Source organism: Anopheles funestus, chromosome 3RL (genome assembly GCF_943734845.2).
Source record: "Anopheles funestus chromosome 3RL, idAnoFuneDA-416_04, whole genome shotgun sequence".
Taxonomy (NCBI): Eukaryota; Metazoa; Arthropoda; class Insecta; order Diptera; family Culicidae; genus Anopheles; species Anopheles funestus.
Window position 1 is genome coordinate 22017096 of NC_064599.1, and position 20500 is coordinate 22037595.

General features: G+C 40.3%; 1 protein-coding gene across 1 annotated transcript in view; it reads left to right on the plus strand.

The window, feature by feature from the left end:
* The first annotated feature begins 646 nt into the window (after positions 1–646).
* LOC125771984 (fringe glycosyltransferase) overlaps positions 647–20500 on the plus strand; it is a 123106-nt gene continuing 103252 nt past the window's right edge. Inside the window, exons 1-2 of the mRNA XM_049443235.1 lie at positions 647–1527; positions 12956–13342. Of these exons, the coding sequence (XP_049299192.1) occupies positions 1333–1527; positions 12956–13342 (582 nt within the window). The 5' untranslated portion in view covers positions 647–1332. The remainder of the gene's footprint in view (positions 1528–12955; positions 13343–20500) is intronic.

The following is a 20500-nucleotide window of genomic DNA, read 5'->3' on the forward strand; positions in this document are numbered from 1 at the left end:
GAAACCGGCGCCGTTAGCATTTTATAAAACTTTTATGTATTGATTGCTAACAAATGAAATATTGAAACTGTTCAAGTTAAAGAGATCTAAAGTGGATATTAAATTTTCTAATAAAATTAGTGAAATAGTTACAATAACGAAATATACTCATATTAGAACTACCTACTACAAAACACCTTAAGAACACATTTTGTGTGTCTTATTTTAAAAAATCATCATAGAGTGCTTCTGTTCTCAAGGTATCACATCAACTTAAGTCTAGTACATAGTATATGCAAGTATTAGTCTCATTTTTAGCATCACACTATTTTTTTTATAATATTGGATTATAAAATTTAAAAAATCTCTGTATAAAAAATATTTTACAAAATTACTACAAACCAAAACATTTGTTTTAATACAACAACAATTGTATTTTATATGTTACTGTTCCTTTAGTATTATGTATTTTAGACCCTTCGAGACACTATTAAAAGTTTTGCCCGAAGCGCATTATGTGTTTCAAACCCTGCCCAACGAGATCGGGTTGCGTGTCTCGGTTGGTGATCCTCTCGCTTGTTCGCTCGGTTCGTTCTCCCGTTTGCGCACAAACAGAACGAAACGCAAAGCCGGTCCGGTTCGGGGCTCGCGCGCGCGACTTTCAGGGGTTTTGACGTTGGTGCTCGGGATTTGAAAAATCAGATGATTTTTTGACTTCGCGTAGAACTGCCGCACGCGTGCGTGTTACTGAAGCTCTGCCGTTCGTAACGACGATAACATATTACATTCGCCCGTTCCGGATGGTTTAAGCGAAGCAGTGTAGAAGTGGTTTAGTTTAATTCAAATTAATTGTTTTAATGTGGAATTGTATTATGTGTGTGTGAGAAAAAGATAAGTGCACGAATAGAGTGTATTTGCGCATGGTGCTGTGTCACGCAATCAACTACAAACCGGTGTGTGAAGATTTAAGGAAATATTATTCAATCGAAATGAAATGATTGTTTGATACTGTGCTATAAAGAGAAGGAAAGTGTTCATGTTAACAGTGTATTAAACGTCACCAAAAGGGCGTTTCGTTAAAAAAAAATCGTTCATTGCTACTAAAGTGTATTAGAATTAGCATTTGAATTCAAATATATTGTGTACGGTGAAGAAGGTGTATTGCCCAAACAAATCCGTCTTTTCAAAGGTATAAACGTGAGACGTGTTCATTTGTGCCCGTGTGAAATTCCAGCAAATCCCCAGGGGTAATCATTCGTCCTGGATCCACACGCGAGCAAGCTGAGCGCTATCGTTGGACCCCAAAATGCGCACGTGCTCCCAGTGGAGGACGGGCAGCTAGAGCGGGCTTCTATGAGGTTCTTCCGGAAGAAGATGAGCCTCCTCTACACGGCCACCTACCGGTACAAGCGGGCACTGCAAACAATGGCGGCGGGAGTGTTTCTCATCTACATGACGCTGGTGCTGTACCAGAACGTCTACGGTTACGATGGTAGCGATAGTGCCGGAGATCCGGATCTCGGTGTCGCTACAGGTGACAACTTACAGGTGAGCAGAGCACACAATCACACTACACCGTAAAAGAAGTTATCGAACGGGGCCACAGTGCGAAGGAATTTACATTCCAAAGGGAAATGGTTAGTCAACCATTCAACATCGGGGAAAGCAAAGACAAACTCCTATCGAACGAAACGGATTCGAAACTGATAACGACCCCGCATATTGACATATCTGCCACACATTAATTATCCGACATCGGTTCAAGTCCCGCCGGCACCCATTCCGGCCACAACATCCGATAGTTGCAAAGTTCCCCTAGTCGAGGAGAGAGAAAAAAAATGAAACGAAAACAAAGCAAAAAATAAGAAAACAAATTTCCCAAGCACGGTGGGAACTAACAGACTAGAGCTAGAAATCAATTTCTCAAACCTTCTTCAAGCAGAGCCAACGGTGTAGAGTGTTTATCTTTTGCCAAAACAAAAGAAAAAAAACCGGCAAAGAAATACGCCGGGATAGGCAAATAGTCAAAAAATGGTAATTTTTTTGTTTGGCCCCTAAACCCGATCCGATACGGTTTGAAGGTTTATCAATCTGTTTGCGGCTGTTAAGTTAAGAGATGCGTCGAATGAGTATGCGTATCGTTGGGACGGTTTCTGCAGATAACCATGCGTTCATGTGTGCGCTTTAGTGATGAAGTGTTGTGCGTGATGGGAAGGTTTCGAAGTCTAAAGCAATAATACTCAACACAACAATAATGTAATGTTAATTAAAGAAGGTAAATTTCGAAGTGATGTGCGGAAGTGTAAAAGTTTGGTGAAACACAAAATGTTTTATAGATCCTTCATAATAATCCGACTATTACTAAAAATCTTCCAAGGATTTTCCCCTTCAAAATACTTGTTCCAACGGTATAGGACATGTACTCTGCGCAAAGTTGATGAACATTTCTTAGTTATTTTATTCTCGTTAAAAACTCGGCCATAGTAGTGGCTCTTTGAATTATACAGATAAGAATCCAGTCACTAATTGTGAGCCATTAGGAAACTTTGGTTCCAAATTTCGAAGTTCCAACAAAGGTTTTACTTAATTAGGAGACCCAAGTAGATTGTACTAATTACGTTTTGAACCGGTGTGAATGCAGAATAATATTCAAAGCTATTGATGATTTTTTTCTTGGCTCGCAATGCCTATAAAATTTTGAGCTTTAATATGAAATATAACTTATACATAAGCTGATAAAACTAGGGGCGATTAAGAAGAGCTTTTCAACTATTTCTTTTTAAGAAGAGTTTATAGCACTCCTATTTGATTATTTTTTTATGAACTAACATCAATCATATACTCTGTCATTCGAGAACTAATCGAATAAGTCTTGGAATTTCAATTTAATTAACTTGGAAAACTTAATCTCTTGCATCAAATGCAATAATATAAATAAATTAACATCTAAAATTAAATACTGTGAAGGTATTCACTTTATCAAGTTGTCTTCAAATAAATAAATAATTCCTTAGGGATAACAAACGCATGAATTTAAACAAGAATGTATGAATTTTATTCATACAATAGACACATACAATATTAAAGGAATCTTTTCAAACAAAAGATTTTAAAGAATTGGAATGGGTGCAACTTAAACAATTCTTAGTTTTTTTTATCTGTAGTTTGCGTCATAACAATTACTACGTCCTAATGACATGGTTGTCTAATCCTTGTAGTACAATATGATAAAATAATACCATATTACAAACTGATTCCAGACGATATTAATAACGATAATAATGTTTATCAAGCGCCAATTGCACTTAAGTCTTTCATTTGCATCGATCAAATATCCCCTTCAATGAATACTCCCAAAAACCAGACCGTACGGAACATTCCCTAAAATTTAAAAACAACTACAAAAAACACGAATAAACGATTCACCTTCACATTCTCCTTCCGAGAGAGTTTTCTGCACCGTGCACTGGTCCCGAGGTCGCGAGTCGCACCAGAAACGAAGATATCAAACACCTGCCGCAGAAAAAAGGGCGAACGTGAGACGCCTTCACCGTCTTCCAGCCATTGCGGGCTCCTGCGAAGCGTACCTCCGAACGCACCGAACATAGACACGAATGCACGGAAGAACGATCAGCTCGAAAGAAGAGCTAGGAAAGACAGAGATAAGACACCCATGAATTGGCCCCCAACCCGGAGCAGAGCCACCATCTGCCTGTTGTATGGTGGGGGGATTTTTGTTTTGCCGAGATGCTGAACGAACGTTGAGTGTGAACGAGTTCCAGTCGTTGCTGGCTCTATCTTTTACCGCTTGTGTAGGAGATAGTACATACCGACGCGTCTTCTTTCATCGAATGTCGAAGCTTCGACACCGTTGAAAGGTTTAGGGCAGTGCTGAAGGCACGATCAAATGAAGTTGGTTTGGGGGGAGAAAACCAAAGAAACTGAGGAACTACTCACCCCCACACTCCCTAAAAGATCAGCTTTTTTATGAGATTTAAGAAAAAAGGGAATAAAAAAAACTGGAACAGCATATCTCACGCGGGTTTTGTTATTCTTTTGCTCTGGAAGCTCTAGCATGGGACGGGAAGGGAAACAAAACGGAAAGCACTGGTTTCACCCTCTCTTAAACCTGCCCAAAGGTATTGCCTTCTGGATGTGCAATTTATTACCTTACTTCGCTTCTTTTTGGAGTCAAGCTCCCATCCACTCTTCGACACGATACGCTACTCGGCAGCCGGATCGATCACCTTTGCCGATGATCGTTTGGGGTTTTCGGGTCGATCGAGAACGTGTTATTATTACCTATGCACACCATGCTGCAAGCCGGGGGAACTCTACTGTACCGGCTGATTATGTTGTGATAAAGCAACCCACAAAACGTACCTGTAAGGAAGAGGGACCTGTCGTTGTGGGCTCTTATTTTTGCTCCGACAGTCTGTAAACCTATCATCATCGTCAACCATCGTACGGTTGATCATCAGATTGGAGACGGCAAGGAGTTTAGCGGAGACTGATGTTTAGAAAATCTTTTTATTCGCTTTGGAACGAAAATGCACTTAATTCCTAAAAAATAAAGTAAAAATAATATTAAATTAATATGATTAAAAATACGATAAATTATTGATAACTTTTGTTCTTGTCTAGAGTGGAGTAAGAAGTGTTAAAATTTGAATTAAATTTTTTACTTCCTTTACAAAAAAGTCCAACTGAACTAAAGTATTCATCCAACTAAAGTAATACAGCGTAAGATTGTATCGCCCACCAAATGCATCGAACATCGTACGAACAGTGGGAAAACAGCCTGTTAACCACCTGTCATCTTTTGGAGCAAAACCACCATACCACGTTGCACACCACATTCGTGAGTACATGTTCGGTTGATTCGTTTCATTTCGCACAACCAAAACGAAAGCAGCCGAAGATGCATCTCGATGCAGCAACCGAATTTGCACCGGCTCCGTGCCCCATTGCTGCTCTGCTCAGTACAACGTCTTGAACCACTTTTTGTTTTTCATCGAAACCGTTCGTTCTAGCCATGGCAAAAGATGGATGGCTTTTGGATGTACCTTCAGCAAAGTACTCCTTCCCAACAAGTAGCTCATTAAACGTCATCGATGGGATGCGCTCGGTAGGGAAAATCAAGGGCAGTTACGAGAAAGCAACAAGAAATCAAACAGCGCACCAGCGATCCATCCAGAGAAACTGAAGCCGAAATGTAAACTGGTTTTTCTGTCCGTTTTTTTCTGTATGGTTTGTATGTATGTGCTGTTTGGTGGCAGATGCGCTTTCGATTTTTGAACTTGTTGTGGGAAGAAATGATGTCTGTGTTTTTTTTTTACTTCGGTAATGGATATGTTTCTGTTCTTCAGTCATTTCTGTTTTAAATTTATTAGCACTACAATTTCATCTTTTGTGATTAATCGCCAGGAAAGATAAAAACAAGATCAATTATCGGATTTCGCTTTTTTTCATTCAAATTAAAGGTATTTGAAGTTATTGCAAGTTCGATGTATTTTCCATTTATCAAACAGAAATATAAATATATATAAATATAGAAAATAAAACTACAATCTAAAAAATAATAAAATTTTTTACAAAAAATAAATTCAAAATATTGCATATTGGTATGCACGCTAATAATTATTTCTTGATCAGATCAAAAATTGTTCCATACAACATAACCATACGATAATCGATTGGTCTTTTAATATGTCGATCGATCTTAAAGATCTCTTTAATAATTACTTTAACTATTTTACGAGAATTTGAACAACGTAAATATATTTTTGAACAATTGTTTTCATCATCCGATGATTTCTGTCAAGAGATTAACACGGTCTCAGAGAAAAATGTTGAGTATTATTTGGTGTTATTATTTCAATCACACCGTTGGTTTATAGTTTGATAATCCTATGCCAATTTCTTTTAAATACATCGTGTACAATACATACAAAATACATTGTATACATCGTAAACTTTCAAAATGCGAAACCAGTTACCACATGTTACACACTGTATTCCCCAGAAACACGTGTTGAAAAAAGTTGTATTTTGATCGTATTTTGTACATAATAATAAAAACAAAAAAGCACATATTAATCTTGCACACCATCTACTTAGACACGCCTGCAAAATACTGACCAGACGGTGAAGCAAAGCAAAGTTGTTCCTCTTTAACCATCTAAAGTCAGCTTTTGGTACTTTCAACTAAAACGAAAAACCGATAGAATCTTTCACGTTCAAAGATTTCCTTTGTAGTGAAGGAAATTAAGTTTTCCACACAATTTTTGAACCATCTCATACGCGTGATGCCGTTGCAAGTTGCATCAGTTCAATCAGAGCACTCCCTCGATGATAATGAAGTCCTCCCGCCGTGAGGATCGAGTTGTACCGACAATGTGTGAAGTCGTTTATTTTTTTTTTATATTTTTCACTCACTTTTTCATACCTTGTTCAATTGCACAAATACTTTTTATCACAATTTGCACAGCATCGCAGCTGTGCTTTTTGTTATTTAATTTGGTAACAAACCCATTAATGAAAAAGAATTCGGAATGATTTATCAATCACTTTGCAGCAGGTGGTAGAACTCATTACACCAGCACAACATTGTCACCTTTTTTTCTACATCGTTATGACTTACTCACTCACGTTCGTAAAGGTAACCATAATCGTTAAGACCGAAATGTTAATATACTGTACAAATCAACATTTTCAAACAAACATGCTTTATGCCGCCTGCTGCAATGCACACTTCGCACCAAACACGTCACCAAAAGCAGTCCCACAGTCCTTAATTTCGAGTAATCTACGCTGGCTTTTAAAGACAGTGAAGCTGTCGGAATCGCAACACGAGAAGGAAATGAAGAAACCAAAAGCACCAAACGCAACTCCACTCAAATGGAAAGCTAAACAAAAACAATGGCCACAACACAAACACTCCGAACTTCCCAAAAACAAAAAATCACGGGGACCTTGATCAAATATTGATGTTTGCATCAAACAAGCACCAGCAGCAGCGGCAGCAACAGCAGCAAGAGCCGTAGCCAAGCAGCAACAGGTGAAGTGCAGGGCGTTACTATAATCACGCCAACGCCTAGCACGGTATGCGGTGACTCGAGCGCACCCGAAGGAACGAACCTCAAATTGAAAGTAAAACAAAAGCCCAGAGACGATTCGGTGTGTAGCAAAACATTAGAATGGATCGAATTTGCTTGCCTGGATCGCGTTTGCTCTACGTTTGCTTTAAATGTCATTCTTGTGGATTCGATGGGGTTATTTCTGGCGTTCCTTTTTTTCTCTTGTGTCTAAACTATTGTAAAGACAACAGACAAGCGACACTTTACCAGAAGTGGACAATGTTACGCATAATGAATGCGTAAGCTATCGCCTAAGAAGGGAAGCACGTTTTCACTCATTGAACATTTTTTGCCAGCCATTTTTAATTCTTTCTTTGCAAAAAAAAAGAGATTGCAAGTTATCTATCCGTGACAATCGGGAAGTTTTTGTTTTTGCTTCTGTGGTACTTTTGTACCGGCAGCTTAAGCATAAAACGAAACTAAACTGAGAAAATATGCTGGTAGCTATGAATAGACAATGGTAAATTGTAGTATAAACATAGGAAAACGTAATGAATGGAAGTTGGAAAAAATGAAACTCTCGAAAACAAAGCAAAAACAAACAAAAAGACATACATCGGGGGAAAAAATCGGATCATACCAAATGCTCGTTTCAAGTTTGCTCTAAAGCAAAAGTAAAACCAATGATAAATTGAGCTAATGTAGTTACTCGGGTCTCTCTCTCTCTCTCTTACTTCCAACCACAAACGGCCACCTGATGCTACTGATGTCAAAAGAAAACAAAAGTACCAACAAAGAAAAGCAACTGCAAAAAAAAACACGCACATCATTTGCCAATTGCAAAGTCCGATAAAACTGAAGCTTCGTTTTGGAAGGCATTTCTGCTCGTTGCTTTAATAGCGCATTTAATAAGCTTGCCAAAACAAAAAAAACAGGCACAAACGGCGAAGTAAATGGTGCCCGAAGAGAAAAAACAAAAATAATGCTGCTTTCCGAATTTCTTAGAACACGCAACTTGGAGCTTGAGGTACCTGAAGTACAAGAGTTTTCTCCTTTAAATAAATGATCGTTTTAAAAATAATTATTACACACACGTACGTACACATGTATTCCAGTGTACAGTGGTCGTAGTGAAGCCCTTAAGCTAAAAAGGATAATTCCAAAGTGCAAGAGAACCAATTCGCGATGGGATTTTTCAAGAACAGGAAGTCAACCTGTCGCTGTGGTTCCGAACAAATCGAAAAGTTTTGCCGTAAGACATTCTAAACCAGTCCATTGCAAATCCAAACTGCGTTCAATGTTTTTTTTTTGTTGCTGTTTTGGCTTCCACCAGTATGTTGACCCGCCTTAAAGCTTCCAACGTTGTTACTTGAACTATTAAGACCATTTATCCGCGTTGAAGAAGTGAATGTACGAATGATCTAACCATATCAGCACACACAAACCAAAAACAGCTCCCCAACACACGCAAACACTCACAAAGACGGTGTTTAAAAACGGACCAAAAAAAAAACAACAAAAGAACAGAAGCGAGAAGTTACGCTTTCCTTGGCAGCATTTTTCCGTATTTCCCCTCAATCGTGCTCAGCGCCCGCTTTGCACACAACTTCTCGTGCCGGTTTCGATCGCAAACTCACGATCGCTTTTGGGATCATTTGTATTCTGATTGGAAAATTAGCGGAAGCTTTTAAGGCATTGCTGGCCCGATCTAGCCACGGTGCGCATGCAGATGGGAGTGATCGCACGCGTACACCATCACCATCATCGTTCGGACCGATCATCAAAATCAGTGCTGCTTGATGGTAAGCGCGTATATCTTCCTGTACGGTTCGCTATGAGACGACGATTCGGGAAGATGCCGCGGTGGGTTACCTCGTGATCAGAGGCCGACAAAACCACGTGGAACGTAAACGAGCGATATGCGCCTTTCTTCAAAAAAAAAAACTCCCCATCGACCGGATGTGACGAGGATCAGTGTGTGCGGAGAGACGCTAACGAGACGCTGAAAGACATCGATCGATAGAAGCGCATTAGAGAAGGGGTTTGATTTCGCTGACTAATCGATTGTGAAATGAAGCGAAGTTTTGTTGTGCTCTGGTTTTAAAGCTACTTAGCGGGAGTTGATTGAACCTGTGGAATTGCGAGCAAAAAGGGATTCATTTTCTTTAAATGAGCACGATGTAAAGCACTATAGACAAAAAAATTGCAAGAAGAACATTGGAGTAGAAAAAAGCATTTCTTGATTCTTACTTAGCTGCCATGATTAACATGATTGTCTATTTTGAATTTGTTCGGTGGAAATTTCAAAATGATACAGCCTTAAAAAAATCTTGAGCTAGGTATAGAATTTAGTTTTTGTCATTTGAGGCACTACAACCTCAAAAGGTATTGTCCAGCCATTTCTGACTTCGCTTGACTTTATTTACCCGTTACGAAGGTACGTATCGGAAGAGATTTCATAGTATCCTCTTGTGTAAGATCATTGCGGTTACCATACAAACCATCAAGACAATATACTTCATTTTCTATATTACGAGAAAGGATATCCTCCTATCTCTGCATCTGTCAACGCGATTTCTCAAGAATGGACTTGAACATTTATGATTTTTTGTGACGTTCCAGGTTTTCCTCAAAACGTGGATCACTCAAAATCACTCATGAACAAACGTTGAATAAATACAATAATAACTTATTACAATATTTATCCACCATTAGTTCCTAGGAAAAGAATCTACTTTTCAATCTCTAAATCATCGCAAAGCTCATTCCAAACGATCATGTTCCTGCCCTGCTGATAACGTAAACCAGACAGTAAACACAAGAAAAACGTACAAACATCACAACTCACCTGTTCTCAACGCATCAGTCATATTCATCATATCGTAAGACTTACGCTTACATGGCCACGAGCTGCTCTCAACACAGTGTGACAAGCGATCGTTAAATTGTGAGTTAACAAATTCTGGTGAAATTGTCCAGTTGTTCCTTCCGAGCGTGTTCCACCATGAAGCGACGCAATCAAAACGGATCCTGCCTTTCATGATCATTTGTTTATGATTACAAGAAGAACATTGCACTCGTTGTTGTTTTATTTTCCACCACATGCTCCCCGACAGGCCCGCACTTAAAGCTTCCCGAACAATGCGGTACGTTCTAAATCTGATTTTATTACACGCTTTCCTGTAAGGAACGGCACAACAGAATGCGAGCTTAGACCTTTTTTGTTTCCTTTCTGGTTCAACACATCAACGAGTTCATTTGTTTCTGTATTTTTATGAGCTCACATTATGACACCCGTACCGTTTTGATGGTGGAGATGAAAGAGGCACCAGAGGAACAACAAACAAACGACGAGACGACGCTGCCCGGCCCGTTTGCAAGATCGACTCCGTTGAACGCACTTCAATTAGATCAACCAACGAACCGTGACGAAGACACATAAATACAGCCACGCAACACAGACACACACACGGTGAACATGTAACGTAGGTCTGGGAGGTCTTAAGATATGCTAAAGAATCACCTTCCTCCCCGTTAAAGACACATCCCGAAGCCGTTGTTATTTTCCTGTTATCGTAAAACAAACGACTGCAAGCGAGGAACCTCATACGAACTTCAAAAAAAAGGGACGCTAATAACGTTACCCCTGGTTTGTTTCCACACACTTTTCTCAGTGCATTTCGTAGGTTGTGGGTTTGTTTTTGTTTTTATCTTTTCCACTTCTAAAACACTCACTGCCTCACGGGTGCATTGTCTTATGGCGGGAAAGGCGGTACCAATTGCTTGGCATTTTAAACACAGCAGAATCTGTCCACGCACTACGCAGTCCGTCCGGGCAAAGCAATTGAAATTTATTCGAATTTAATCAGTGCAAACAGTAGAAAGCTCCGGGTCTTATTTGTACCATTGATGTTAAGCGAAGAGCATGTGGAAATGGTTACCGCTTAGCTGACCATGACTACCGTGGGAATTGCACGTTTGTCTAGCCTAGCTTCAGCTAGTGATTCCAGCGAACGATTTTATAATGTCTAGAACTGTGTTTTTTTTCCTTATTTTGTTTGTGCTTCTTTATTTCATCACACGCAAATTCTTGGGTTGTGCAAGTGGCTTTGGTGGTCGATTGAATTCACCGGTTCCGACATTAGACATGGTCAATATTGACCACGAGGGCAAGAAAGAAAAAAAAACACACTTCCCTGAATGGATAAGATAAGACAGTTAAGGCAAGACGGACGGATATCAGTTCCGGTGATGTTGCGGCTTTCGTTTCTACTTTTACCGGCATAGTTTGTGTCCCGCCTGGTGGTGAAAGAGAGGCACGTGAGCTTGGTTGGGTGTGTACATCTTCCGAACTGGAAGTTTTTTTTGCACCGCAGGAAGATACCCCTCTATGCTTTGGTCGATAAAAACTGTTTACGTTTGAATGTCGAAATATAACTCGTAAGCAACATTAAACAAAATGCGCTAGGGTTGGGATGTTTAAGTTGGAAAAACATAGTAAAATGGTCAATTCAAGAGAATTTTAATACATTAATAAGCATTATGAAGATAAATACCATAGCGATCAAGCACTCATTATTTAACACATAATTTTTTTAACACATAACATTTTTAATATTATAACGAGTATATCCGTTCGAGTGTTTAAGTCGATATCCGAAAAACTTGTTGTGAGGAAGCTGTTTTTGTATACAATTTATATGGATCGTTTCACATCAAAATAATACTCATATAAATTGCAATTAATTTGTTAACCAGCTTGATTACATAGATTATGGTTCTTGGGATCTATGTTCTTGGGAAGATGAGTCTCTCTTCTGACCCGTTGGAAGCTCTTTTATCAATTCTCAATCCATAACTGTTGGTGAACTCCACAAACCTTTTAACGATTATTTCTCTAAATGAATCGATCTGAGCAGCTTTTGACCATTTCACATCAAGCTACAGTTTCTTCAATACCTCAACTTTGGCAACGAGAAGCAGAGAGAGAACTTATGTGAAATTTCACTCGTTGAAAGGGATATAACAATAGAATAATTGGATTAGGAATATTTAGCAATATGGGAAAAGCGTGCAGTTGCATACCTAATATCAAAGGTACATTTTACGCACGAAGAGATACTTTATTCACTAAATCTTAAGAATTAACAGCATTAAAATAAAATTTAAAATCCAAATTGATTCTTAACACAAAGACTTCTCTTCTTAGATGAGCGTCGTGTCTTTTAAACCATTTTCAACCTGACACAGTGGGATGTCAGTAAGTCGAGTCAATTCACTCACCCACTTTCCATGCCATGTGTAACGATAATTCCTTCTTTATACATACGAGTTTCTTTAGCAAATATGTACACCGATCGCCAAAGAATGCCCTCGAAAATGGTCTCCTAACACGATCTTTTGCATACATTCGTGACAGTTTTCTGCTCCACTGGAGATTTGCTTTCCGGTCTATTTCTCGTCTTGTACTGCTTGGCACTGCTAGATTATGCTTAGTGCACCTGCTGTGCGAGAGTTTAAAAATACCGTTTCACTTGTAAGGCAAATGTTTTGCAAACGTAGCACCTTCACCTCAGGAGATCTAGATATCTTCGGGTGAGGTTGTTCTCGGCTATTGCTACCGCAAAATCACGATCACGATCTCGGGAAATAACGTCCATACAATGTCATGCAATTGAGGTTACGTACGGGAGTTGGCGTCCACATGTCCACATCTTCGGAACTGATGTTCCAACTGTAACGCTGTAGTACCCGCCCGCTGTGGTTGACAGAGTGTATGATTTTTAATTTGCTGCAGAACTTCCTCTCACACTATTAGAACAGTTGGCACGATAGAGAATTCGAGAACGCTTCAAAAGGAAATTAACTAATGTACTTTTCCGTCTATTTCTTTTTAGGATCTTCAACCATTCGGTGCAATGATGCTTGGTGGTGGTGGTGGTGGTGGTGTTCCCGCAACCATAGCTGGCATACCGGGTGATCTTAACGACGCGAGTGTAGTGATAAGCAAGCGCGATAATTCTGCACCGTTCGTGCGTGAAGATAGTGATAATGAGCTAGTGCGTGCCGATGCGAATAAGCTAGTGACCGGGCCGGGCGATGATCCGCGTCGGCGATCACTCGATGGGCACCGGATACCGCCACCACCAGCCGTCACCGGCACACCCAAACCACCCACCACCGAGCTGGATGATCTGCTGATTAGTGTGAAAACGACCAAAAGCTACCACGACACCCGGCTCGAGATGATCATCAAGACGTGGTACCAGCTGGCTAAGGAACAGGTAAGGACAAACCACGAAAACCACACCACCGTGCTGGTGATGTACCATCCGTGTGGTCAACTGTATTTAATTATTATTCCAATACCGTGCCGATGGCGGATGAAACAGTCGCAGCCAGTCTTTGTTCTTGTGCCGCATAGACCGTAACCGTGTAGGAGCTTCGTACACGAGAAGCATCTTGACAGCTTTTTGCAAGACGAAATTAAACGTTTCTTCGTGCACACTGCGCTCTAAGTTCCGTTTCTGATAGTTCAGTGTTGGAGTTTTACTACACTTGAGGTGCTTTTGTGAAGGAAAATTCGTCCCAATTTCTCTATCATTCCATTCCATGAGTGGAAACATTTTTTTTTATTACCAAACTTATTTTAACTTTTAAAACGTTGTTAACAAAAGAAAATAAAGCAACGAAAATGGTGGAAAAACTCCACGTACGTTTGCTGCCGGACTTGTGATGTGACTGGGTGACGAACGGCAATTGTTCTGCATGACGAAGCGTAAACTTCATAAAACCGCACACGCATTCTCCCAAAGGAGGGCGGTGACTTTTTGACTTCAGGCTAGCTTCGGAAGCTTTTGAAGGCTTTAAAGTACACACATTTCAACACTGAGAAAATTCACTCACACCAATACACACCCTGCATAGAAATTTTGCATCACCCCGTAAAGCATATGTAGGAAACGTTCTTTATGCACGTCTAGTCGGAGGAACATTTTCTTTCTTTGTTCACAAAAAGGGTGCCTTCCTAACACCATTGCTTAACATCATTGCATAGTTCTGGTGATGGTGGTATATAATTATTTCTTGTGAGGTGTAAAATGATAACTTATGCAGGTGATAAGAAAACATAAAAGAAAAACTTCCAAAGAACAAAGAATGAATGAGGTGGGTTTTTGTCTTGAAAGTATGCATAAGTGTTTAAGAATGGTGCACCGAAGTGACGTGTAATCGGACATAATTTAAGTCAGTTTGTTTTTTCTCCCCCTATTCTGCTCTTTTCTCTCGAAGTAACTCTCGGCTCAAGGGTTGTTAATTAGAGGACCGGGCTTAAGTTTTTAAATCCTACCTATAATCCATTCAGATTGACCAACAAGCGGCAATCGGTAGGATGGCTTTACGTTCTAGAAATAATTCCGAAATAATTTATTTTTACACCCGAACGCCACCAAGCTTTACAAACCGGACTCTCAAGTGGATATTGCTTTTCTAGCTTCCGACACATTATCCTTTTTTTCTACTCTCATTTCTTCCCACTAGATCTCCTACGGTTTCCTCTAGGAAGAAGAAGGATAAAACAAGGAAAATATTAAAAACCGAACGGATTAGCGAAGGTAGTTGAAGTGCAAAATGAGCCGTTCCTTTAGAGTCCCGATTTTATAAGACCGACCATAACAACCCACTTCTGCTTTACATCGTTTCCCTCGTTTTTTTACCCAACGAAACGGCATTTTGTGGCTTCGGGATTATGGTATTCGCTTGTGGTCGATGTGGGCATTAATTAAAAGCGACTGAGGAGACCGCTAGAAGAATGGGATTGATGTAAGAAAATTAAAAACTACCAACTTAATTACTGCCACGCGCGCTGTCCTTAGGAATAAACATGGGGGAATGGGATACAAAGGACAAGGATTTATGAAAGCATTTTCTTGTCCTGCTGCTGCAATGAAGCATTGCTGATAAGATGTAGATATCGTTTAGGGAGAAGAGAAGACTTTATTTTCTCTTCGTTTTTTTTAAATTCGGCTGAAAGAATAAATGAGTTACAAAGAAATGTTTTTCAGTCAGTAAATATTTCATTCCTATAATAAGGAAATAAAATAATATCAAATATTAATTACAACACCATCAAACAATGTAGCTTTTCAATACATCTTTGCAAGAATGAAGTAAAAACAAAAACCGACAGCAAATCATCGCAATCACTGTGTTGTTCATGTTGATGGCTAAATAAAATTGAACCAGTTGATTGTGTAAAAAAAAACATACCAAAGCTAACACGATATGACAATCTGTGGCTGTCTACATCGTTGCAGCCACAACCAACCCATCGAACCATCCAGTTGCACATTGCATTAAAGCTGCATCGTCATTCGGTTGCAATTAAGATGTGTTGGATGTGGTTTTTTTTTTTTGCACCGTTCATTGCTTTGCATTCGATCCTTTTTCCTTTACTTTGCTCTCGTTTCCTGTTGGTACAGTTTCCTTCAAAAGATTGCAACAATGATGTAAAGTTTTTCCTTCCATTGTGTGATAAGTTGATTCGTTTGTTTACCTTTTAAATAGCATCGATCGATCAACTTTCGCACACCCGCAACAGTGCCACGGTAGCCGTCGTTCGTTTGCTGTTGAAAGATCTTCATTAACAAACGTATCACAAGCCGGATTTTTTTAAACTTCATTTTCTTCATTAACAATTTTTGATTGAGTTGGAGTATTTTTTGTTTGTTTGTAGCAGACGCTTAATTTGTTCTAATTTTTCCATTCACCCTTTTACAACCGTTCATCTGCAAGTCAATCAAAGTGCATGTTTTACATTTCATCATGGCATGTTGACGGGTTTTTAATTGTCATGGAAACCCGGTACGTTCGTCTAACAAATGGAATTGTATCAAAGAACTGTCCCATCGAGACATATGTAGCCCGGATCTATCAACAAACAACGCGCACCGAAAATGATCGATTAGAAGGTAGGTTTTTGCTGCGTGTAAACGGAAACCAGTTCGAGACGGAAATGGTACTCCGTGGCTAGGCTGCGTGTTGACCGGTGACGTCTAATCAAATCAATCCTACAATACGTTGCGACACGGTGTGAGCGGAACAGTGAATTCCATGATCATCGTCGCACCTGCACAGCCGTCGAATATACCCTCAGCACTAGCACCTTGTTAATCCTCCACTTTCCACATGATCGATCAAATTCGTTTTGACAAGACCCGAGGAACCCGTCACGCTGGAATGTGCGACACAATGTACCAGGGGAAAACAGTACTAACCCATCGAAATGGAAATGCAACATACTTGCCTGATGGAAGTGGATTTCGATTCGGAAATTATCGATTCTTCTGCCTGCGATGGTTGCAAATTAAACGTCGAAAAGTTTGACCATCCCGCGGGTTTTCTGTATCGCTTCGCTGGTGATATCTTAAAGCCACATCAATCGAATCGATCTTATTGCATCGATTTCCACAAACCCCTCCTCGGGGGGCCGAGTATTTTCATCACCCGTTGCGCTTGTTGTTGGATGGGTAAATCAATTAGTTACATTGTTCCAGCATTCTACCTGCAGTACGAGTTCAATTTCCGATCTCCAGCTGGTTTCAATTTCATCACCCGTTGCGGGAGGTAAATAAATTGCATTTTGGCCATCTCTAGGGGAAGCTTCATTCTTCTCATCACCCATTTACCGTAACCTTCGGAAAGCTGAATGAAAAGTGTACGAATCGATCGGTTGCAGCTGCATCCTAGACGAATCGATAATGATGATCGTATCGTATGGAGGTGATGATTTATTGGATCTGGTCTGCAGTGCACACAGTGTGTGAACGGATATTGATGAGATTTTCTCATCCTTTTCACAACGGGTTGTGATGAGAGAGAGGAAAAAAATATTAGCTCAGTAGCATAATTATGACCACCATGAATGAATTCGTGATGATTAACCTGTTCCAAGGCTAACACCAGAAAAAGGAATCCCAAAAAAAAACGGAGATATCAATAAATCCCGACGACAAACATACAATGTTGAGGTCTACCTGCATAGGCTCTTAAACCATTCTAATGCAATCACGGCAGTTCCCTTAAGGTCATTGAACGTGATCACACACCACAATCCCAAGGCTTACCAAATGTAAACATTCACCATGGATAAGAGAACCCTAGAAGGCGAAAGAGACCCTAAAATCGTAGTTGTGTGCCCTAATGTGGCATTTAATAGACACACGGTCGTTTTGGGATATTAATACCCTCGAGAGCTCCAGCAAAAACCCGCAGGACATTGGACGACTGGGTCTGACTCTCTATCTAGACCCCGAGGGTGTGTACAGTGCTCACCAAATGTGGTTAATGTACGACACGCTCGAATGGATTTATGATTTGTTTGGTTGCAGCACCGTGTAGCTACTGGAAAAACTTCCCAATTTCCTCGGGGTACGATGTACCGAGACAATTCCTATGGGTACGCAATGTGTTAATCAACGCCATCGCGGTTCTAGTGAGAGATTGAAGGCGAGCGTAATTGATTGCGGTTGGAATGGTACCGCGTGATGTTTCCGACTAAACTGATTTTAATTTGATGTAATTTTAAGAGAGGGTACACAAGCTAGAGCAAAGCCCTCCTCGAGTAGGACGGGCATATGATGACAGTTATTTGAACTATTCCATCTGGGGCGTGTGGTGCCACAAAGCTAATGAAGCTATTAGCTTTTGAAGCAGCGAGGGAAACATCATAAAATAAACTTTGATTTCTTTGTTCGATAAGAGGGCTTCAAATGTCGTCGATAAAGATTTTCTTAGTTTAAGAGAGGGACTATAGTTTGAACAGCTGTTCCGATGATAAAAGTGGATTAATAATACTGATAAAGAAACATCAAATTAAATGTTCTGATTTCATATGCACGAAAAAGAGCACTATTTATGTAAAAGAAACATCCATTTTCGGTTTAGCAAATTTGCTTTTGTTTTGCATGTTTGTTGCCACAATATGCATATGTTTCACGCTCGCTCATCGACAACAACCATAAATTCATGCAAACCGTAAATGATGAAATAAAGACCTTGAAAGATCTCCGTTTTTTCTTCTTTCATACAACTCCCCACACAATACCCAGCTGGAGATTTGAGGATACGTTGAGGAAGGATTCTTCAGAAATGCATATTACAGAGAGATTTTTTTTATTGTGTTGTTTTAAGCTTCCCAAATATTGAAGGCGTAACCGGACCGTTTCAAACAGCAAAATACCGAAAAGCCTTTTTTTCTAATATATTAATAAGCACAAACAGGCGAATCTCGTCGATGCATTTGATGGTCTGCAATTTAGCTCATCTCTAACACTAAACCTGGAGCTGGAGTAATTCTAGTTTCAGGTTTACAGTGCCGCTAGCGATGGAAGTTGGAAGATGGAGAAACTGAGCATGCTGGAAAGAAGCACACCACAGACGCATTTCACATACACAAGGCCGTCTGCAGAATGGCGAAGGAAGTGCAAAATAGCCATCGGGGCCACAACCGAAACCGAGACAGCTTCTCTTACAGTGATCCAGAATTAGGATGTGCCAGTAAACGTTGTCTCTGCTGTTGCTGCTGCTGCATATTACATCGTCCTATTATGCTGGCGCACTCAAACACAGTCTGCTACGGTTTTGCTTCGGCACATGTTGAATGTCTGCTCGTTTGCATTTTATGCTTTGTGCCATTTTTGGATTCCGTTTTTTTGTTAGCTTCCCTTATATGTGCCTTCTTCCGTACACCCTTCTAGTTGTTGCGCCTGATTATGAGTTTAGTATGGCAGATAAAAAAAAACACGAGCAAAACGGGGCCATCTTTTGTGAAGAAAACCATGCAGAATAAGTCGGTGGTGGAATAATTCTAAGTAGGAAAAAATTGCCTCCATAAAAACGGAACCGAATGCAACACATCCAAGTGGTAAGGAGCAAAGCAATATTTAAAACAACGAAAGAAAAAAAAGAAACACGAGAAAATGATAAAAAAATACAAAACAAGAGACGCAAAGATACGGGTCATTTCAGTTTTCTTGTTCCGCGCCCCTCTTTAAGGCCCTTGCTCAAGTGTTGTTCTTCCAAGGTACGAACGTACCCCGTTCGGCCAAGTGCATCCAACTGTGCTCCGGTGTATGTTCCATTTTTCCTACACGATACGGCCACGGCCAACCAATCTCCGGAAGGAATGAAATGCATTTTATGCCTTCATTAAATTGCAAATGTACACACATTAAGCAGACATAAGAATTGGCGAGAAACGGACAAAACTTATCCAAACGGGCTCGCTGTCATCCTTGGCTGTGTAGCGGGCAAAAGATATAGTGGTCACGGGTGGCCACCATAGTCGGTATCAGCCAACCGTTTAGCTCGCTGATGCTCCAAGGCTTGGCAGATAAAAAGAAACGGAATACCTCAGCAATGACAATACTGACCACGATCTTCTCCACTCCTGTAGGGGATTTTTTTTTGTTATATTCGCACACGTATGATAATCGGCCATAAGATCATATCGGAAAATGCTTCAAAGAGTTGATCCACAAAGCTGTAATCTCCATGCAAAGGTAAACTGTGACAGGTACGACCTCTCCGCTTGCAGCTCATGGGACGGTGAAAGATATCATTGGCCTATTAATATTGGTATCGATGTCTCAATAGCTACACGTTTACCATATCATGATCTACAACCAAGCTCTCCCTCTCTGTCTAGGCACCCGTATGCAGATCGTTGCATTTTCCGCAATGTCATCCCATAACGGGTCACGCTGATCTCCGCACAGGCAGAGGATCGATTGTTAGTATTTCCAGCGAACATCACCGTCAAACGGACATATGTCATAGCCAGGTTCGTGGTCGTGTGCTTTTTCACTCGATCACTGCCAATCAGCGCCATCGGGAATCGGATCACTGCCAATAGTTTGATGTCTTCATCGACAGAAGTGATTGCGAGTTTAGTATCTCACACAGTTCCTTGTGTAAAGGGGCATATCTTGCAAAACCCGATAAACGATATGCCTGTTTGTGATCGTACATGATGATGAATGGAAAGTTGCCTAGGATGTTTGATCGAAGGTTTTGAAATGTATTTTCCCTTGCCGGGAAGGAAAATTGTCATCAAGATCAATGTGTTTCGAATACGTATATCTCATCGTATGGTTACGAAGCAACTGATGATAACCAAGCAGATTAAGAGCCAGAAAAAGCACAACAACAACACACACACACACCGGATGCATTTAGACATGCTTTGGATAAGATGAAAGATACCAAAGGAAAGCGAAAGACGGACATGCTGCACAACACCAAAAAAAGACTATCATTATCCTATTTCAGACGTACTTCTGCCGAATAGAAACACCGCACACTATCTCACTATCTTCTCTTGTGCTCTCCTTCTTCTCCGATGTCTTTCCAGACTGAATGTCTTGAAGGCATCCGGTCATTCG